At 39.9% G+C, this 23,059-nt stretch overlaps 4 protein-coding genes across 4 annotated transcripts in view; 2 read left to right on the forward strand and 2 right to left on the reverse strand.

Moving 5' to 3' along the window:
* LOC123507868 (40S ribosomal protein S12, mitochondrial-like) lies at positions 1-7,899 on the reverse strand. The gene is made up of 5 exons (XM_045261131.1): positions 7,879-7,899; positions 5,472-5,534; positions 4,653-4,852; positions 811-989; positions 1-549 (listed from the first exon to the last, which is right to left on the reverse strand). The coding sequence occupies exons 2-5, from the start codon at positions 5,530-5,532 to the stop codon at positions 363-365; spliced, it is 627 nt and encodes a 208-aa protein (XP_045117066.1). The 5' UTR covers positions 5,533-5,534; positions 7,879-7,899; the 3' UTR covers positions 1-362.
* On the forward strand, positions 7,869-17,456 carry LOC123507864 (alanine--glyoxylate aminotransferase 2, mitochondrial-like). The gene is made up of 11 exons (XM_045261124.1): positions 7,869-7,969; positions 10,811-10,875; positions 11,153-11,337; positions 12,759-12,882; positions 13,139-13,327; positions 13,728-13,925; positions 14,046-14,138; positions 14,349-14,570; positions 14,845-14,921; positions 15,488-15,659; positions 16,162-17,456. The coding sequence occupies exons 1-11, from the start codon at positions 7,924-7,926 to the stop codon at positions 16,258-16,260; spliced, it is 1,470 nt and encodes a 489-aa protein (XP_045117059.1). The 5' UTR covers positions 7,869-7,923; the 3' UTR covers positions 16,261-17,456.
* LOC123507865 (RNA-binding region-containing protein 3-like) lies at positions 17,233-22,431 on the reverse strand. Its single transcript, XM_045261125.1, is given in 8 exon segments — positions 17,233-17,835; positions 18,131-18,284; positions 18,619-18,678; positions 18,681-19,318; positions 19,676-19,810; positions 20,295-20,417; positions 20,737-20,883; positions 22,332-22,431. Coding segments are annotated over 7 exon segments (1,443 nt in total). The 5' UTR covers positions 20,871-20,883; positions 22,332-22,431; the 3' UTR covers positions 17,233-17,636.
* The window catches only part of LOC123507863 (MAGUK p55 subfamily member 7-like), a 19,306-nt gene continuing 17,255 nt past the window's right edge, over positions 21,009-23,059 (forward strand). The window contains exon 1 of the mRNA XM_045261118.1: positions 21,009-21,120. The gene's annotated coding sequence lies outside the window, so the exon portion shown is untranslated. The remainder of the gene's footprint in view (positions 21,121-23,059) is intronic.

The raw sequence follows: 23,059 nt of genomic DNA on the forward strand, positions 1-23,059 counted from the left end.
TCACAAAACAGTATCTTATATTTACAGCTTTACAAACAGATCAACAACAGTTACACAACTTTCAGTCTCTGACTTAGCATAATGCTATTCAACAAGTAATTCCAATGATTCTGGATCATTAGTTATCTCAGGCCAAGCAGACACTAAATACAGGTTGTTGCAGTGTAACCATGAAGTAAATCCTTCACATCAGTGTTTGCAGTGGTCACAGTCACCTCAGTGTTCCTTAGTTGTCCTGCAAGGCAGATGAATGGTCTCTTGAAGAATCTTTCCATGGTCACCCGTGTAATGAATGTGACACCTGACTATTGCATGGCTCACATAACTAGATGCACAATTCAATGCTCTACTCTGTCTTGTCTTTAATGCTGCTTCTTGATGACATGCTGCAGGTCATACTTGCCACGAACGCACTTCACCTTGACACCAGGCACGTCCCTCAGTCTGCCTGGCCTCACCAACACAACGTTGTGTTCCTGTAGGTTGTGTCCTTCACCAGGTATATAAGCAACCATTTCCTTTCCTGTTGAAAGGCGCACCAACACACACCTGGTCACAAAGAAAACAAATTAGCCTCAATAAGCTGAGATAGGCTGAGAACAAACTGTACTATCATACATTTGCAGGAAGAATGGGAAGCTATTATGTATTTAAAAGATAAAAAAAATATATGAACTAGTGATGAGTGAAGGAACAAATAAGGTGGTGAGTACCATCACCATCATCTCTTCTTACATGACATCAGTAAAAATTATTCCACTTGAGCAAGTTAAGATAGTTAAAGTTTGGAAATCTTTGCCCTTCACTCACTTGCGGTTAGCAGAATTGGGCTTTTTAGGCTTCTTGATGAGTGTCTTGAGCACCACCCCTCTCGCAAAGGGCTTGTCTCCTAGAGGGTTCTTATTCTTGCGTTTCTTTTTTATGGGACCAGTGCGGTGCATCTGTCCGAGGCTTGCCGGGCACACTGGACTGGTACTCAAATCACGGACCTGTTTAGTGGAAGGCTGATGTTAAGAGTCCTTCAGGTAAAGATTGCCACTAAATGTGTGTGTGTTCACCACAGTTGCCTGCTGGTCACCCAGCCAGCCTTCCCCATTACAGAGCGAGCTCAGAGCTCATAGACCGATCTTTGGGTAGGACTGAGACCACAACACACTTCACACATCGGGAAAGCGAGGCCACAACCTCTTGAGTTACATTCTGTACCTATTTACTGCTAGGTGAACAGGGGCTACACATTAAGAGGCTTGCCCACTTGCCTCGCTGCTTCCTGGGACTCGAACCCGGACCCTCTCAGTTGTGAGATGAGCATGCTTACCACTACACTACATGGTGTGTGTGTGTGTGTGTGTGTGTGTGTGTGTGTGTGTGTGTGTGTGTGTGTGTGTGTGTGTGTGTGTGTGTTTACCTATTTGTATTTACCTATTTACCTATTTGTGTATTACAGGGCCTGAGCTAAGCTTTCTGTGTCCTGTCTCCTTGTCCATTCCTGTCATATCTCTCTTTCATCTGATTGACACACACCGTGTCAACGACATCACTGCTCAGTTTATTCCACTTATCAATGCTACGATGCGGGAAACTGTATTTTCTCATGTCATTTAGACAGATGTCTTTTATTAGCTTTTTTCCATGTCCTCGGAGATGATTACTTGTGGTCACCTTTATCAACTCTCTGTCCAGTATGTCAATCTTGTTCACCAATTTATACATAGTTATCATGTCTCCTCTTGTTCTTCTCTCTTCTAATGTGGTCAGCCCCAGCTTCCTCAGTCTTTCCTCATAGTCTAACTCCCTGAGTCCTGGTACCATCCTTGTTGCCAGCCTCTGTACCCTTTCTACCTTCTTCACATTTTTCTTCATATGCGTGACCAGACACAAGCTGCATATTCTAACTGGGGTCTTATTAAGGTACATAATATCTTCTTCATCATTCCTTCATCTAGGTAGTGGAATGCAAGGCCAATATTTTGAAGCATGTTATATGTTTTCCAAAAAATCTTGTTAATGTGTTTCTCCGGTGACAAAGTGTTTTGCACGGTTACTCCTAAGTCTTTCTCCTCATTGGTCTCTTTAATTTTCTCATCACCCAGCCTGTAATCCCAGTTTGGTCTGTATCTACTTCTTCCCATTTTCATAACATGGGTCTTGTCTATATTAAATTCCATCTGCCACTCCTTACTCCACTCATATATTTTATCAAGATCTTCCTGTAACTTGTTACAATCTTCCACATTCTTTACTCTCCTCATAATTTTAGTATCGTCCAAACATGTTCATGTAACTGTCAATTCCTACTGGCATATCATTAACATAAATCAAAAACATGATGGGACCAAGCACTGACCCTTGTGGACTCCACTGTTCTCATTTCTCTTCCCATTAAGTAATTTTCCATCCATTTTGCTAGTTTATCATTTACTCCTCCAATCTTCTTTAGTTTCCACATCAGTCTATTGTGTGGTACTTTATCAAAGGCCTTTCTCAAGTCCAGGTAGATAGCATCCACCCATCCCTCTCTATGTTGTAGTATGTCAGTCACTCTTGAATAAAAACATAATAAATTGGATACACGATCTTCCTTTTCTGAAACCAAACTGTCTTTCACTCAGAATGTTTTCACTTTCTAGATACTCACTCCACTTAGCTTTAATTACTTCTTCACATACCTTGCACAATATACTAGTCAACGATACTGGTCTATAATTTAGCGGTTCCATTCTACTACCATTCTTATATATAGGCACAATGTCAGCTCTTTTCCACTCTTTCGGGACTAATCCTGTTCGTATGGAGGTTTCCACAATATCAAATACGGGGTTCAACAATTGATCCTTACATTCATTTAGCAACCTCCCAGATATGCCATCAGGCCCCATTGATTTATTAATATCCAGATTGCTTATAATTTTCCTTACATCTTCCTTAGTAACCATGATGTCCTGCATTTGCTTTATTTCCGTAGGCCTTCCTCCCATAAAATGCTCCTCCTTTGTAAACACTTTGCAAAAGTTGTCGTTCAAAATTTCAGCTATATCTCCAGCATCCTCATATACTTCTTCCCATTTTTACCTTTTCTATTGCCTCCCTTATATTTAGTTTTCCATTTATGAATTTGTAAAACATTTTGGGTCACTATCACAGTTTTCCACCACCCTCTGTTCATATTCCTTCTGTGCTGTTTTCCTTACTTCAACATATCTATTCCTTGCTGTTTTGTAAACTCTTGATAATACATCACTGTTTTTCTTAAGTTTCTTCCATGCCTTTTCTTTGTTCTTTTTTGCTTCTTCACAATTTCTATTAAACCACTGTTTATTATTTAAAGTCCTCTTTCTGTAATATGGCACAAACTTTTCACAGCAGTTATACAAATCCATAAATTTATCGTATTTCAATTGCATATCCCTTTCCTGGTATACCACGGACCAGTCAATTTCATTAAAGAACTCCCTTATATGGTTATAATTTGCCCTAATATAATTTAATTTTTCCTCCCTGCGTTCCACAATCTTATTCGTGCTTAATTCTGTATCCAGCTCAAAGCTTAGGACATCATGATCGCTTCTCCCCAAGGGACATTTATGTTCAATTTCCTCTTTTAGAGAGATGCCCCTGGTAAATACCAAATCCAACCTTGCTGCAACATCTTGTCCCCTGCACCTTGTTGGTGATCTCACCCACTGTGTCATCAAGTTATTTGTTGCTACCTTTAACAATTCCTCTGCCCACTCACCACCGTTCACCACTTTGTAGTCTTCCCACACTATTTCTTTACAATTAAAGTCTCCAACTATCATCACTCTATCCTTTCTGATGAGTTCTTGCTTCATTCTGTCTAGAGTATTTCTCATCACCATTTGGTACTGTTCATATTCCCAAGCATTGGTTCTGGGTGGTATGTATACTGTTATAATATTAATGTCCCTCTTGCCATCTGTTATAAGCCTACTTATCACTTCCTCATTTCTCTTACTATAGATCTTCCTTAGTAAGAACCATTATACCACCACCTCCTTTATTTTTTCTATCATTTCTTCATACTTTGTAGTGTTTTACAACAAACCAGTCTAGCTTTATTTCGGCCTTAGCTTTGTTTCCACTACACACATTATGTCCGGTTCGTTATTTCTTAGGTAGTCCATACATTCTAGCCTTTTAGACAGAAATCCATCTATATTCATGTAAGTCACTTGTATTCCATTCCTAGTCTCTTTCTTCCATGTAATGTCTATTACACCTGTTTTATCTACCACTTCTTTAGCCTCCCATTTCTCATCCTCCAAAAAACTTGGTCTTTTCCTCCTCTGTTCTTTCGTCATTCCTCTCCTTCACTTATGTTACAAGCTCTTTCATTTTCATTCACTCATCCTGTATCATATTTCTTCTTATGTAAATTGTTTTGGTTTCCTCAGAGTCCTTAAGTTTCCAAGCCCTCCTCAACAAGGCCTCAGCTGCCACCTGAGACTTTAATTTCAATTTTAATGGTCTATTCTTGCCTAACTCAAAAGCTCCCAATCTCACACTTTCTTCTACCTCAGCATATAGGTCCTCTTCCTCCACAGAGATCTTATTCAGTAAAGACTTAATCCTGTCATTTTCCTTATTCCTGTTTGTGTGTGTGTGTGTGTGATACAGTACATAATACATACCTGTGAAGGAAGTCCCAGTGGTTGGGTTATTCGATTGCACAAATTTGGAGGGGTCAGGCCACCTGAGTGTAGCATGTAACAGTTGGTTTGTGATGTGAAAGCTGCAGTGGTGATTGTGGCTTGGGACACACAACTAAGGGATGTAGCTGGTGGAGTTGACAGCTTTGTCTGAAGGTGACTGAGGGATGACAGCTGGCTGCCTGAAATGTTAGGAATATCAAATCATCCTAGGTACTGATCTATATGTTTTCAAAATAAGAAACTACTGCTACTTCTATGTAAGACAAATCATTAATGAATATTTTATCAATGTGGACAAACAACTCTCTCTCTCTCTCTCTCTCTCTCTCTCTTTCTGTGTGTGTGTGTGTGTGTTCACCTCAGTCACCTGCTGGTCACCCAGCCAGTCTTCCCCATTACTGAGCAAGCTCAGAGCTCATAGACCGATCTTCGATCTTCGGGTAGGACTGAGACCACAACACACTCCACACACCGGGAAAGCGAGGCCACAACCCCTCAAGTTACATCCCATACCTATTTACTGCTAGGTGAACAGGAGCTACATATTAAGAGGCTTGCCCATTTGCCTCGCCGCGCTGGGATTCGAACCTGGCCCTCTTGATTGTGAGTCGAGCGTGCTAACCACTACACTACGGTGTGTGTGTGTGTGTGTGTGTGTGTGTGTGTGTGTGTGTGTGTGTGTGTGTTTCACCATTAAGCAAGGTTTCCCTGTGTGTTGATACTTTTAAGTAAAGACTTTACATATAAGGGATATGACTATGCTATAATTATCCATTACCATTATATCATATTACTTACCTTTAGTAGTAGTTGTTAAACTCAGCCTACTTAAGGCAGCTCCAAGAATTTTTAGTGCCATGTCTGAAAAAATTGATTACCACATATGAAATTTATCAGACAGTAATGAGGCAATTTTGAACATAAGTACAAAGCAGAGTAAGCTGCAGGTAACATCTGTATTGCAACTCATACCTTCATTAAGTGCAGTATGTTATTTGAGCTTTAGATTATTAATAGATTATTGAAAAGTGCATCATAACCTATCAGAAAATAATAACAATAATAGTTACATCCATCAAATAGTTAGTACTTAATCTAGACACTCATCTTCACTTTTATCACCAAATTTGTTGAATAATAAGCAAGAAAGATATGTAAGTATTTTATGAATAAAACTGTATGTCCTAATTATTACTAGCCAAGAAACACTAATTTACTTTACTCTAGAGCTTAACATGCATCACCACACCTCCCTTCTCTTATTAATTCCTGGTCGCTATCATGCTCTTTGGTCTGAATTTAATCGAGTAGTATATTACGCAGCGATAACCTCAGCTTCTGACGATAGATATTCATACTGCATTATATAGATTAACTTTCAGATACGTAGCGTTGACATCTGTTGTATGGCATTTTGCAGCCTTTTTTCTTTCTGATATGCAATAACCTGGAGAAAAGAGGTTAATGTATATTCGTATCATCCCTTTGATTAGTTTTAGTGTAAATATAAAGGAAATAAATGTGGAGGGTGGTGAGGACGACAGCACAAGTGTCTCCCTCCCTGCAGCAACACTTGGCCCGCTGTGTGCTCGTGAACTGACTGTCTATTGTAATGATGTCTAGTTTCTTGTACAATCACTCACTATTTACCAGCATCAATACACCGTACTGTAGCTTCACCTCACCTTACCCTCACTTCACACCGACTGTTTACGTTTGTCACAGAAAACCTAGGAGATGAAAGTTTGAGCGAGTACTGAGCTAAGTATTACAGAGATGGCCAGGGAGAAGGGGAGGTTGAATGCATTATATAACTTAATCATTGTTACCTTACATGATTTCTTTACGTCTATCACTTAAATGTACTGCTTTGTTTCTGTTGTACCCTTTACTACTTGCAACTGATATCAATTGGTGATTCTTGAAACTTATTGCAGCAAATTCTTATATATATATATATATATATATATATATATATATATATATATATATATATATATATATATATATATATATATATAAACTGCAAGAGAACTATACACTAAGAACGGTCAATCGAAGTATTGTTGGCAGCTGGGCTCTTTCAATAGATTTTCGGAATCACCTTAATTGGATGATAAAAAAAAAAACTCCTGCTTGTGAGTCTGTCAAATTCACGTAGTACCTTTACTTTAATTCCTCCGTCACCACAGGTACAGTATACTCACGCTTCCCCAAAGGCCCAAACTCTTCCTCCCTCCTTTTCATTGTTTCAAACTCCACCCTGTCCTTCCTCTAAGTGTGCTTTGTGGAAGTTTGTGTGTTTTGGGGTGTAGTTTGTGTTGGTTCGAGTGTATTTTATGTGTATCAAGCGTGGTCGCTGTCTTACACGAAGATCGGTAATGAGCAGGGAAAGACCTGGGAGTAAACTTATCGACTGCAAGTTAGGCAGACATGTAAGCTTGTCCATGGCCTGTCATTAGCATGATGTTGAAGAGAAAACACCACCAATTTCACCAAATAACATATATTAACTACTGTGGGGAAGGATCTAACTCGCGCGATCACGACCACTTAAACCACGAAACTACAACCCCCGTGGTAATGACCTCTGCTGAGTGACACAGTAACACATCTCACGGCAAAGGGCAATATTTCACCTCTTCCTTCCATCCTGTTGCACCTGTGCTGTACTACTACGTGCAGGCAGCTTGCTGCTAATAGATACTAGTGTCAAAGGGTCGAAGGGGGACGAATGTAGTTTACTTATTATCAGGCTATTGTTAATTAATGCCTACATCATAATAAAATATGGTTTTTAGGTGGATACATACGGAATAGCGAGTCATATGTGGCACTGCATGGTATTCTTGACGTCCACAAGAGGCAGTGTCTACAATCTACATTACTTAGCATGTCTGGAATGTACAATGTACACCAAGGCTAGGAGCTCACTAACGGGGAAGGAACAACAATACACTACAACAGTTCAGCAGAGGTGGTTGAAAGTTGCCAGTGACGCATGCAGGCGATAACTATGCTGTTTTTCCAGTAGAAGACGGTATGTGGCACCACTGTCTGCCTTTATGTTGTAAAAATATATGGTCTACTCAAATATATAGTAATGTGTAGATAGCTTTAGTATTTTTCGTACGCCCGCGGACTTTTTTTTAATAGGGTTTGGATGCTATTAATGATCACACACACACACACACACACAGCGTACCCACTCTCTTCAGTGTAGTCCTTGTCTTCCCAGAGTGCAGGCAAGATGTTACGTGCGTTGCCGGCAAGCTCTCGAGTTATTCTTCGTAATGGTTAGTGAAAACAGCTGAGAGAAAGGTAGTGGGGAGGGATTAATATAAGTTGTGTACTCTTAATTGTTGTCATTATCATTATCACGTCTTTATCGTTGGATTTCATGAAAGAAAATATCACTAGCACAAGAACACAATAGCAACAACGCAATGACAGGCCACACTTTTTCAAAATGTGTGTGTGTGTGTGTGTGTGTGTGTGTGTGTGTGTGTGTGTGTGTTTACGTTACACATGTAGCACTACTTGTATAACGTTTTAACTAGGTATTTAAATTCTCTCTCTCTCTCTCTCTCTCTCTCTCTCTCTCTCTCTCTCTCTCTCTCTCTCTCTCTCTCTCTCTGAAATCAAGTGACCTCCGATAAGTTTAGATTAGACTGACCGTGACATGTTTTTCTTATCGACTCATCGAGGAAATTATTGAACTAAGTATATAGTATAAATTGGTTCTATTCTCTTGGTAAAGATTGTTAGATTGAGACGTACTTGAAGCGCACACACACACACACACACGGCCCGGTAGCTCAGTGGTTAGAGCGCTGGCTTTACAAGAGGACCGGGGTTCGATTCCTCGGCCGGGTGGAGATATTTGGGTGTGTCTCCTTTCACGTGTAGCCCCTGTTCACCTAACAGTGAGTAGGTACGGGATATAAATCGAGGAGTTGTGACCTTGTTGTCCCGGTGTGTGGTGTGTGCCTGGTCTCAGGCCTATCCGAAGATCGGAAATAATGAGCTCTGAGCTCGTTCCGTAGGGTAACGTCTGGCTGTCTCGTCAGAGACTGCAGCAGATCAAACAGTGAATAACACATGCCCGGTAGCTCAGTGGTTAGAGCATTGGCTTCACAAGCCAGAGGACCGGGGTTCGATTCCCCGGCCGGGTGGAGATATTTGGGTGTGTCTCCTTTCACGTGTAGCCCCTGTTCACCTAGCAGTGAGTAGGTACGGGATGTAAATCGAGGAGTTGTGACCTTGTTGTCCCGGTGTGTGGTGTGTGTCTGGTCTCAGGCCTATCCGAAGATCGGAAATAATGAGCTCTGAGCTCTTTCCGTAGGGTAACGTCTGGCTGTCTCGTCAGAGACTGCAGCAGATCAAACAGTGAAGCACACACAGTGTTACACACACACACACACACAGTTGTAAGTCAGGCTTGAGAATTGTGATTGCACCGCAAAATTGTTATCTTTATAGTACGTAGAAAAGACTTTTTTTTTTTTTTTTTTGTTTCCCACTAAGGTAGGTAGTTTCATCAGAAGTCAGCTCCTAGTAACAATATGATAATGATTGAGAAGAAAGCCTCATGCCTCTCCTAAAAGCTCAGTCATCTTGCTCAAGGTCAGCCTGTGTCTGGGTGGGTGCGAGACGCGCTGGGTTGGCGTATTCACGTTTACATAGAGACTCAGCTATGGTGAGGCATCCTGCGAAGGTTGTTGCGTCCTTGCTGCAGCTCCGGTAAACAAATTCCAGTTTATTATTCTGGTCAGATTCATTCTAGCTGTTGTTGCCTTTGTGTTTATTCATTTTTTACTTTAATTTTTATTTGATTTTAATTGATTTATTGTATTTTTATTTAATTAATTTTGGGGTAAAATGTTACGAATGACGAATACTTAAATGTTTCATTAGGTAGAGCTGCTAGAGTAGACGAGGGAAGCTTTCCTCGGGCAAGGATAGAAAATGACAGGTCATCTGAAAGCAGCGTGATATTGAATATAACTTGACCAATAAAAAGATAACCTAAATATCCTCTTACTCATATCAAGAGAGAGAGAGAGAGAGAGAGAGAGAGAGATAAGTTATGCGAGTTTGTGCGAGTGGTGTGTGGACCTCCAAACCCTTGGAAATACTATTATGTAACAGCTTCCCTGCAGAAAGGAGTAGCGTAATGGTGTGGTAACAGTGACTGGTGGTGCACCAGGCTGTTAATTGTTAAGTAAATGCGATATGAGTAGTACATGGTATGATGAGGTCAGCGGCACCCAAAGCGCATTTTTATTTTTTTTTTTATTATTATTATTTTTTTTTTCGTGTCGTCGTGGCGGACAGTATGACTTGTATCGCGGTCCAGATATACAAGGTCTTCCATCCGCGCATCCACAGTCACGTGTCTATGACTCATGTGGGCCCCGGGTCGGTGTGATCCAGGGACCCAGTTAGCCAGTCAGACCCTGTATGACCTCTACCCATGTCACGCGCCCAAGCAATCGTGCGCCAAGCCATAATATGACCTCGCCATCTTGAGACCAATTTTTATTTTCTCTTTATAATGCCCAATAGTTGTGCTGTGCGTTTCTGCCATAATACAAAAAGAAAGACAAAACGATATCCACATTGCACTTTTCCATACACTCATCTAACTCATCCAGAATTAGCTCAAAGTAGTTATTTTGGTTCATACGAACATTCTTAGGCAAAAACACTAATTTTCCAAGACCATAGTAAGAAAAACAACCCCACACCATCAAAGAATCTGTTGGGTATGTGTTGTGTAGCGTGGATCGTAGCGGTTACTACCGGGTCTGCGGCAGTTACTATTTTCCCTCACAAAGGCACAAATAACTGAGATTTGGGCCTTACTAATTAGTTTTCTAGGTCACATAATAGGTAGTAACAAGGCAGAATGGTAAGCTTACGCATCCGCAAAAAAGGGGCCGTGAGGGGGAGGGGAGATGATTCAAATTCAAATACACGAGCCACAGGCGAACGTTGACGGGCTCACGTGACGTATATGCGCGGCCGAGACCAAAATAAGCCAACCGGATGGAAGACCTTGTATATCTGGACCGTGACTTGTATGACTTGGGGGAAGGAGCGGCGAGATGTCATGTTTTGTTTTTCACTTTCAGTGAGGTGTATTGGGACAGTATCAGCCACCATGCCACCCTGTGACTATCAGCCACCACCATATAAGGTAGCAAAGAAAAAAATACTATGAATGTCTTTTTTTACTGAGCTCCATTATGTATTTATTATACTGTTTATTTATTCAAAACTCTGTACTTACATTATAACAAACTGAACATTTCGATAACATTATAGATAAGAAATATGTATTGTCCACATAACCTCTGCAGTAGTTTAAAGTGAGTTTCCTATGCTGTTATCTACATTTGCTTCATCTTCCTGACACATTATGAAGCCTGCTGAGTGCTGAGGCAGATGAATAATCTTGCCTATCTTCTTTTTAGGGAATGAGTTATGATGAGATGAAAGAAGTGAGGAAGAAGAACTTGAGTCCTGCACTTGCAACAAATTTCAGTAAGCCTTTGCTGATCCATGAAGGACATATGCAGTGGCTGTTTGATGAGACAGGGAGGAGATACTTGGACTTGTTTGGTGGCATTGTCACTGTCAGTGTTGGCCACTGCCATCCGTAAGTATGATCAAGTACAGTAATACTCCGCTTAACGAACGTTCGTCTAACGAATTTCGGTTTAACGTACTATATAACGTTAGACCAAAAAGTCCGCAGAACGTACAACCACATCCGTTTTAGCGAATTTTTTGGGTTTGAATTTGCCAGGTGAGGGACCGAACGCGGCAGCTTCGCTGTGATTGTCTGGTTCCCCGCCTGTCTCTAGCGCAGCGCTCCTGGAGCTGGATCCAAGATTCTTTAACAACCTCAGAGCAACCTCCTGCCGCGAAATGGCTTCCATGAACGCTTGGAGGGACGGTGACGAGGTTGCTCTGAGGTTGCTGGGAACACCACCTCTGGAGGTGGTGTTACTGTCTTATATGTTCACATATATGTTCACAAAACAACATTTCTATTAGCTTTTTACAAGCCTTGCCCCCAAGAAAGGATGGTTTTGTAATGCATAAAGTTAAATCTTACATGGAATACCAAAAAATAAAGCAGAGATGATGAGATCGGCCACAGACGGCGGAGACTCCGGAGACTCACTGCCATGATATATATATCATATATATATATATCATATATATCATATATATATATATATATATATATATATATATATATATATATATATATATATATATATATATATATATATATGGATATCATATATGCTCAAGGCATGAGCATATATGATATCCATTATAGCAGGCAATAGAGGAGTGAAAACAAATTTAATATCATGGTGAAAGACAACACGCCAAGCTAAAAAGGTCACAAGAAGAAGAAGCGGCCAAGTCACCGGAGTCTCCGCCGACTGTGGCCGATCTCATCATCTCTGCTTTATTTTTTGGTATTTCATGTAAGATTTCACTTTATATATTACAAAACAATCCTTTCTTGGGGGCAAGGCTTGTAAAAAGCTAATAGAAATATATATATATATATATATATATATATATATATATATATATATATATATATATATATTTTTTTTTTTTCCATGTGGTATGTTGGGAACCAGCCCAGAACGCATCCCCCCAATTTCCATTATTTCCTATGGGAAAATTACGTCCGCTTTACGAACAGCTTTGACACGCTCTATCCTGTTCGTTAAGCGGAGTATTACTGTACTAGTGTGATTATCATTGAATGAATACAAGAAGAGTTTCTGATCAGGTTATAACTTTTTGTTTCACAAATATAATTACACATGGATGCAGACTGTATGGATTGATTCATTCCTGGCATTCAGTATGTCTTGAATGCACTACTACTACACCTTCTATTGATTTAGGTTGTCTAGTTCTTAGGATTGTATTGCATTCTTTTACTTTCTTTCTGTCTCATGTATCATCTTCACTTGTATTCAGTATGTTTTTCCTCCTCTCTTGTATATGTTTGTGCTAGATTATTTTAATATATTTTCTCCACAGAAAAGTAAATGAAGCCGCCAAAGAACAGTTGGACAAGCTGTGGCACACCACTAATATCTACATGCATCCAAAGATTCATGAGTTTGCTGAGCGAATCACTGAAACTCTTCCAGGTGACCTCAAGGTAATATTTAGCTTGGGACAAAGTGGAGGTGTTGTTGCTCCTGCTTCTCCTTTTGCTGGATGGGTTAAAACTTCAATACAGAAATTTAGAGTGAGAAGCTTTTTTTGCTGGGATAGCTAAGAATAGACAAGTAATCAACAGAGATGAGTGAAGGTAGCAATGGAATGAAGGAAATCAAACACAGATTAATTAGTTTACAGGTAGTTGAAGTATTATAATGAAGAGCTTATATTGTTACTGTACCACATCTTTTCAGGTTGTGTATTTTGTAAACAGTGGATCTGAAGCAAATGAATTGGCAATGATGATGGCAAGACTCTACACCGGATCATTTGACATTGTAACACTGAGGAACGCCTACCATGGAGCATCACCGTACAGCATTGGCCTTACTGCTCATGGCACGTGGAAGTTTGGCTTTGCAAATGGATTTGGGATTCATAATGTAAGTGTTTTTACTTTGAAATTCCTGCAGTGGAACCATGCATGCTTTGGGGTCCTAGGGGTCTCCAAGCGCAGGGGTTCGAATCCTGTCCATGGTCCGAGTGTAGGTTGGGCTTCCTCACTCGGGGCAATGGTTTCCTAGCGGGTGGGCTTTGAGATAGGAGGTGCCCCAAATTTAGCCCATAAATTCCCGTGAAAAGCCCACTTGGTATTAAAAAAAAAAAGAAAAAAACTTTATAGTTGTGTGTCTTATTCAGTATTCTACAGTTGCAAGCTAAGTGTGGTAAGAAATTGTGCGAGTGTGACCATAAGTGTTATAAATGTAGTTATTGTGTTGTATTGTTTGGTTCCAAAGTAACATCTTGAGATTTTCATAATTGAATTCCATAATATGCATACAGGCTTCCAATCCTGACCCTTATCGAGGACTGTGGGGTGGCCACCGGGATTGTGTGGTGCAGTCGGTGAGAGCCTCAGAGAGCACTGTGGAGGGAGGAGAGTGTTCTTCAGCACAAAAATATGTGGATCAGCTGGAGGAGGTGCTGTCCTACTCAATTCCTCGTGGCCGACTTGCTGCCTTTTTTGCAGAACCCATACAGGTGGGAAAAGATGCATTATAATAATAATTATGGAAATAAATGTAGTATGTACTCCTTTTAATGCTTATTTCTCTCCTATTTGTCTCTAATATGTCTAGTGTTTACTGTCTTATTTTGTAGGGAGTGGGAGGCACTGTGCAGTTCCCACTTGGCTACCTGAAGAAGGCATTTGAGAAAGCACGATCATATGGTGGTTTATGTGTGGCTGATGAGGTGAGTGGATGGAGTTTTTCAACAGGACAAAATATTTCAAGATGTAGCTGAAGACCGTGTTGTCACATGAGACTGAATCACAATTATGTATTTACAGCTGCTCTTCATTCAGCCATGCAAAGCTACTCTTTGCTCAAAAGACATATCTTTCATGTAACCTTTTTCACACTTGTCTATCATTCCATCACAAAAAGGTAAATACAATTTCAGGTACAGAGTGGTTTTGGACGGACTGGGGACCATTTTTGGGGCTTTGAGGGTCATGACGTCATCCCAGACATAGTGACTATGGCCAAGAGTATAGGTAATGGCTTCCCCCTGGCTGCTGTGGTCACCACACCTGCCATTGCAGCCACCATGTCTAAGGCACTCCATTTCAATACTTTTGGAGGCAACCCCATTTCCAGTGCTGTAGGAATCTCTGTGTTGGATGTAAGTTTGAAACAATAAGTCTTCCTGACTCATATGAAAGGTCTGAGCATTTACACAAAAATTATGGAAAGGTGCATAAGTAGAGAATAATTAAGGCATTTCTTTAAGGGAAAATATATACGGTTGTTCTAGCACAATTTGAAAAAATACAGTAAAGCATTGTGTTCTGAATAACTTAATTACCATTACCTGTTTTCCTTGAAAATGTCTTCCTGTTATTTCTTTCATCAGTTATAAGAATTTTAACATATCTCAGTATTGTGTTTTATTGCAGGTTATAAAAGAGGACAAGACGCAAGAAAATTGTCAGGTTCTGGGCCCATATTTTCTGAATAAGCTTGCTGAAATTCGGTAAATTTCTTTCATGTTCTGAGTACACTCGACCCTCGAAACAACAGACCTCCCATCAAAGGATTTCGGAAACTATGGATAAATTCTGGAGTCCGGTTTAATCTACGGACAAATATTAAAATGTGCGCGATTGTCCGTTCCCGGCAAATTATTGTCTGGTAAACTTCGTTTTCTATATTGTTTATTAATATTTTTTAAATTGACCATGCTCATGTCATCTATTTCAGGTTATTTGTTGTACTTAATGCTTTGTAATACTGCTTGAATGATTTCTTAATGATTACACAGTATTTTACGTACATTTTATACAGTTTTGTACGTACTTTTGCAATCTATGGACAGGGTCGTGCACGCATTTGTTCGTTGTTTCGAGGGTCGAGTGTATATGCATTTGAATATTAGTACCTAAGTACATACTTTAGGAATTCATTTGCATTTAGTATGTTTGAAATTAGTACAGTGCAATTATCTTCCTGTTTTGTTACATTATAAGTAAAGCTACACTATTATGACCAAGAAGTGTTGTGTGAAGAATGTTATTTCATTTGGTACATGATGCATTCCAGTGACAAGTATCCCATTGTGGGTGATGTTCGGGGCAAAGGCCTCATGCTGGGTATGGAGCTGGTGGAGGACAAGGAGACCCGTCAGCCCATCAGCCCGCAGCGGATGATGGAGGTGTGGGACGGCATCAGGGACCTTGGAGTGCTAATGGGACGAGGTGGACACTACGGACAGGTAAATCTACTTACCAGAGAGAGACAGAGAAAAAATGGAACTTAGAGGTGATAGGGAAGGTTACGAAGAATGTAGAGACAAGGAGGGAGTGGGGATGGGGAGGCAGAAGTAAAGTAAGGTTGAGAAAGGTGTCGTTTAATTGACATCACATGACTTCTGGCCCATAATACTTACCTATTCTCTTGAGCTGACATGTCACTCTAGTTAAAGTACAGATTAGAAGGCTGCTTCATCGAGTAAGAGTGAAACTGTTAGAGATGAGTTGGCTTATCAATGTGAGGAGAAGGAAAAAAGTGAGTGAATGGAGCATGATAAGCATTTTAAAGGAAGAGGGCCATTCGATATACTAGTTATGGTTTGAAGTCTTGGGGAAAGACCTAAGAGGACTATATTCAATAATACATCCTAAGTTCTAAGTGATAAATAGCTTGGCATAAAATGGGGATATCTTTACTGACCATTTAGCTCGACACAATGCAGCAAGACATTCTTTTCCCGTCAGGTTTTGCGAATCAAGCCCCCGATGTGTATCACCAAAGAAGATGTGGACTTTGCCATAGCAGTGGTGCAGCAGGTGTTGGATAGAGTGTGTGATAAGTAGTTCTTTGTGCATTTATTCATCAGGTACAAGAAATCACATGAGGAGGACATACTATATGAGGTATTCAGAATAATAGTGACCTAAGCGCCAAAAATAAAAAAAATGGGAAAAAACGCAGTTAAAGTTTTGCAACATTCAGAACGCAACAATGTTTTACCGAGATGAGGTAGAAAGCTCTGTTTTTTTGCAAAATGAAGCAACCATTGTAAGCAAAATGTAATTACGTTCAGAAAGTTACTCATTAACTGCGTTTTTCCGGTGGGAGCACCTGTATTTTTGGAACGAAAACTTAATAATAATACTAATATGTATTAATAATAAACAACCTCCACCCTTAAAAATAATAAAAAAATGAAAGTTACTGTGTAAAGCTGGTGGAGATACTGTGTAAAATTTAGTGCTGTCACTTTAATATGATGTTGATATGGTTGATTAATGCCTTCACTACTAGCGGAATTTCACCCTTATTGCCATAATACTTCTGATGGCATAGATGTGAGCCAAACACAATAGGAAGAAGATAGTGCTATATCACAGCTTGTTGAGACACGCCAGGGTGAAAATGCAGGCTGCAGGCCTCCCATTGCCTGCCCGAGTACGTATGTCATTATTGAGTGAGCGCGAGTTTTTTTTTGTTGACGGCCGCACGACTGTGCAAATCCCTCCAAAAGAATGGGAATTTCAACCATGTTGTGGGCCGAATTTTGACTTGAATGTTGCAGATTCAGAAAGCTGAGGGCAAGATGAAGAAAATGCTATACAAACCTCAAAGTTGGCCAGAGTGGCGCTTATGTCACTACTATTCTGAACGCCTCGTATATGATCCTGCTGTAGTCACAGTCACAACATGGTCTCTCTGGCAGTGTTCTGGTATGGCCATCAAATGTGTGAAGGGGAAGTAGACAAGCAACACATCCTCTACCAAAATCTTACATAGCACATGGGGAAAAGTCAGAGGAATAAGACAGTAAAGTCTATGTAATCACTTTAAAACATGCCCATTCAAGTTGTTGAGAAGGACTTTTCTGACACTCTTCATATTCCATCCTACACAGAAACAATAAGTGTAAGCTCAAATTGCTTATGCTGGACAAATGACAATTATTCAAAGAAACACCTTAGTTGTGTTTTTGTACTTAAGGAATAATATTAAGTGAGTTTTGTATACTCCTTTATCAATAAAAACTCCCACCTGCTAGGAAACTTGCATAGAACCTCTACTGACCAGTTGTTCAAATGAATTACTGTTTCATGTTCAGTGCTGTTCTGGGTCCTGCACCAGCATGCTACATTCAGGCCTCGCTCTTTGAGAGCACTGATGTGACGACTCCTCCTTTCTATTCCAGTTTGTCAATAGGAGGATATGATGTGGGTATTCAATTTTCTGATCTTTCTTTTGCAGAGCTGTCTTCATGATGTTCTTTCTTAACCTTCCCAAAAGCTATAACCATTGGCTTGTCATTCAATATGTAGCCATTGACGTCCTCCAGCGCTTCAGATGCTTGTTCCTTTTTGGGAAACGTGATGAATGCTTGACCCTTCATGCGTCCTTCTTTCATCAAGGAAATGGAAAATCTAGAAAAGTAAGAGATGCAAAAGCTATGTATAAATATTACCATTTGAAAAGGTTCAAGGCATATTCAAACTTACTGGTGTTTACATACTATTTTGTTGTTATTGTACTGGCAGCAAAAATTATTTTCACATTCTTTCTACCTTTTTATGAAGAGTATGTTTACATTTTTTAATCTACTGAATATTCTAGTTCCATTTAGTGATGGTGCATATTCAAATTTAGACAGTGTTGGTTCTCTAGAGGAGCTTGTGTACTATTACTGTATACTATTACTGCTACTGTTCCTATACTTACTGTTTAGCTTCCTCTTCATTCTGCCAGAACACATAACGACCAAATATGAACTTGAGATCCTCTTCAGTCGTTGTCTTGGCAAGGTTCTTGATATACAGCTTGACTGAAGGTTCTCCTGCAGTGTAGTTCTTAAAGACTGGTAGTATTGGCCACTCTGTCAAAATGAAAGTCATGTTCAGAATCTTCATTATATATCTTGCATTCAACTTCTGTTTTAGATCACTTGCCCTTTAAAATTAATTTGTGATGTTTCACAGAGACATCAGAATACTTTAATTATTAAAAAAAATATTGCTTTAGTGCAAAAAAAAATCCTATAATTTTTAGGAAGGTGTAATAAGTAGCTCACTGGCACCTAAGCACATTCAAATGTGCTTAGGTGCCAGTGAGCTACTTTCAACAGACTGTTTTAGATGATCAACAGGACTGCACTCCCACTATATTTAGAACAACAAAACATAAAAGCTATAATGGTTCTACTTAATTACCTGATTTAGCAACCCTGTTGTTGAGAATTTCCTCTCTTTTAATGTACTTGTCAGCCTCCTCTCCCACTCCACCATGCTCTCTGAAGGACAAGGCTTGATCTCTGCTGACAGTGACTTTATTTTGCCAAAGGTGCCTCTTTCCCTGGGACTGTCAGCCCTTGTAGAGCCTCTGTCTTGGGGAAGAATGGTGTTTTTTAACTTGAGCTCCAGCTTCCGTGATCCTTGAGCCTCGGTCCCTTCAAAGACGTCTCTCACGCTGAACTCTGGTGTTCGTGGGTGAGGGACGGAGGCCTGTTTCAGTAGGGAGAACTTTGGTCTTTTTCTAATGGTGTTTGTAGGTTTGAGTCTCCTCTTGATAGGAACAGGACGGATTTTGACATTTGTTTGCACCTCCCCTTCACTCTCCAGTTCGCTTTCAGTTTCAGATGACTCATGGTCAGTATTTTCATGGTTGCTGTCCATTCCTTCCTCACTCTTACCCTCCACAATAATGCTTTTGTCCACCGTGTCACTGCCTTTACTCCACAGCACCTCTGACAGATTCTGATACAGAGGATAGAGATCTTGAACTGGTTGGAAAGGTGCAGGTAGGTTCATTTTGTTCATCAAGTGCAGAACCTGAGTGTAAAACTTTGGCACCTCGATGAGAGTCTGTGCAATGTTGCCGATGACACAAGGGGAAGGCGGAGGGTAAAGATACCTGGAACAAACAGTATGAAATGTTATCTGGTAAAAATCTTTTCTTAAAGCATAAACTATAAAAAATTTAAACTATCCTGGAAAATATTATTAGTAAACTGTATTCCTATCAATTTGTGGTTAGTAAAATATTCACACAGTATTTAATTCTAAAAGTGCCTCTTCCAGCTTGCAGTAAATGTCCCTTGGATTATCATGCAGTCTTTAAAACTGAAATAGTATCTACTTTGCCAGAAACCACCACCTCTTAAATTTGTGAATAACTGTTTGTTTCATACTTGTGAAATGCTTCAGTTGCTGAATGCAACATGTTGCCACAGCTTGTCAGTGTTGTGAGAAGACTGGTGTTGCTTCTTACCTCAGTCTGGGGATGATGGGATGGTGAACTCCTAGAGCTGGTGCAATGGAACACAAATTGACCTCAAATTCTTTCATCTTCTTGAGAGTCTTTTCTTCTTGGGTAACATTATCATGCTTTTCATTCTCCTTACATCTGTAACATTGCTATCATTAGCATCATCATTTTGAAAGAAGCATTTCATATAGATCAGTCTTTATCAAATAATGGCTGCATATATTATTATTATGCAACTCCTGCACTCTTCTAGTCACTTCTTAAAACATCTTATTTACATATTTATACTATTCATTTAAAAGTGCATTGCACCTGCTTTATTTTTTGGCTCTCATCCCCTCACATGGCCAACACAGAGTACAGTATTGTCTTGTGCAGTACAGTCGGTGCCAAGCTTCCCTCTCTCCACACTGGAGGCCTCACATTCACCCCACCATCCTCATTGTGGTGTATTGCACTCCAATTTCCTGATATTATTTCCAACACCTAAGGTTTGCTCATATGACCTATCAGGCTTCTTACATATGAAACATTGTCAAATTAAACAACCACAAAATAATATAAATTCTTCACACACACATTCTAGAATAAGCAGTGCAACAGCTGAGTGTTACATGTATACCTGTGAGGCTGCTGGGAGGGAGTAAGTGCTGAGTCCCAGTACATGGCTTTCAGCCTCACTCCAAGAAGCTCATGCTGGTGAAGCTTCTCCAGAGCATATCTGCAATCAGCTTCACTTGCAAAGCTAAGGAAAGAACAAATACACTTTAATATTGACAAATTACAAGTGATCTAAATTAAACAAGTACATCTTTTTCATGGGGGTACTCTCTGAATAATTTCAGAATATACACACACACACATACACAGAGTGATAGATATATGGAACGGACTGGAGAGAGAGGTGGTGTGTGCAAAGTCTATACACGACTTTAAGAGAAAATTAGACACTGAGATACAGAGACGGGACAACATGAGCATAGGCTCCCCTCCAGTAAAATACAACTTGGTAAATATACACATACACACACTGGAATGAAAAAAATGTATACGAATGAATGAACCTTGCCAAAACAGCATCTTTTCTGTGATGTCTTGCAAGCTGGACTGTTCTTGCCCCAAAATGTCTGAGGAGGTCCTTCATGGCTGTCTTGGATATTGACTTGTGGAATGACCACACCTTGAGTTCTGTAGGCATTTTGTGATTTGCTCTGAAAGGAAGGTTACATGAGAACATTCTTTACAGACTTCAATGTTATGATCGTTCATGACCACAATGCTTTCACAGACTAACACTACCATTGCTGCCATTACAGTGTGCCTGAGTGATGACGAGTGAAGTGTGTGCAAGGTTGCTGGAGCACTGGGTTCAGATTCCTCTCACAGCTGAACCTAACACAACTGTAAACTCCTAATGGACCACACAACACTTTCTGGATCACTTTGAGGTGAGAGGCATTTCGATATTTAATTAGTAAAATTTATGACTATAACTGCAAATTCACAGAAAAAGACAAATTAATTACAGCAGGAAGCAAGAGAATCTTTCAAAGTATCTCAATGAAGTCATTTGGTTACTTTTGACCTGTGATAGAATTATGGTCAAAAGTAAAATTCTGCTGTGCATTATGAAGTGTTTGGAATGATGGCTAGGGCACTAATTACTGGTTCTGGCCCCTGGAAGCCCCTCCTCCTAGCATGGCAACATGTGTGATGGGTGGTTAGGTTCACAAAGCGGTATTACTACAGTTTCACCACAATCAGCTACGTGTTTATTACCCACCTCAAGAGATAGAGCTCCTGATTACGAGTAATTTGAACCCCATATATACTAGGTGCAACCTTTTTGAATGGCGACACAGATTTTTTTTTTAATTTAAGTGTGTTTTGGTGATCAGCCGTGACAATAGCCTACCGCATCAAACCCTGCCACACACTGATGGTGTCATGCGCTCGCAGCAGCTTGGCGGGCTCCGTGACATACCATTGTCTGAGCATGTGCTTAATTGTTTACGCTGATTGGTTCTGTTCTTTGAAACTGAAGCGGCGGCCAATGAAAAAATAAAGCATAATTATTTCCACCAATCATGACGGCCCCTGAGGTTAGGTTTAGTTAGGTTAGATTAGGTTTGGTTTGGTTAGGTTGGGTTGGGTTAGGTTGGGTTAGGTTAGGTTTAGTTAGGTTGGGTTAGGTTAGGTTAGGTTCTTTTCTGAACGAAACTAATTTTTTCTGGTAGATTTTGGCTTGTTTTTAATTAATTTACCAGTTTTTTTTTTTTTATGCAAATCATGTTTCGGGGCTGTAAAAAAAAATTGGTTGATTTGCGCCAAAAACAAGTAGTATTTTACTTAAAAGCAAGCCGAAATCTACCAGAAAAAAATAGTTTAGTCCAGAAAGGGCAAGGTGGTGAAACTCTGTAGGTTTACCACACAAAGCTTATATAAGTATGACGATCAGTAAAGGTGTAAAATAACTCTAGATACCGTAACAAGTATAACCACACCATAATCACCCTCAGAGTGTAATAAGGTGTGTCACTGACTCACTGGGCTCAGGATTGTTAAGGTTACACCGTCACACACATTTGGTGAGGCTGTTGGCTTGTTATGAAGCCCTTGTTAAATTTCGATTAATTCATAAAAAAAATAAATAACATACTTCCTCTAAAACACACTAATGAGTAGTCCATGAAAGGGACCGAAATATTTCGCAGCCCGGCGAGCAATGCGGATTCAAATATTAAATACAGGTTAGGCTTTGCTGTTGTTTAGTTTTAAGATTCTATGACACTGAAAAATTCCACACTTTTAATTCTGTATTAACAACAATTTCATTTTTCGTTTTTGATTTTTGAAAAGTGAGGTAGTTTCTTTTCTTTGCAAATTCTAACCAAAAATATAACTCAAGCCCTAAGATTTTGGCGCCAATATGAAAAGTTGAAGTAGTCACAACGTATAATTATATGTTTATGATGTGCAGACATAAACCACCCCTACCTCATGAAAATTAAGTTCAATATGAAAGCTTTGAATGGTGAGGCCTTTTCAATAATGCATACACCATAATGACGAGGACACAACTTTGCATTTCCCAGAAATGGTCATATATATCTAGCTGCAGTTTTTTCTTTTCTTTTTCTTGAGCGTTTAGACGTTTTCCTTTCTGGGAATTTTGATACTGCGGCCCTACCAGTCCTTGTAGGTAGTGGGCAAATTGTCGGATTAAAACCTAATCACTGATAGCCCTGTTGCCTTATTCCCCTACACACCACCACCCATGGTACAATAACGAGAGTTATTGTACCATGCCACCACCAGTCCACCACCTCTCTCTCTCTCTCTCTCTCGTTTGTGTCGAATCGGTATATATATATATATATATATATA

The sequence above is a fragment of the Portunus trituberculatus genome, chromosome 23 (genome assembly GCF_017591435.1).
Source record: "Portunus trituberculatus isolate SZX2019 chromosome 23, ASM1759143v1, whole genome shotgun sequence".
In the NCBI taxonomy this organism is placed as follows: domain Eukaryota; kingdom Metazoa; phylum Arthropoda; class Malacostraca; order Decapoda; family Portunidae; genus Portunus; species Portunus trituberculatus.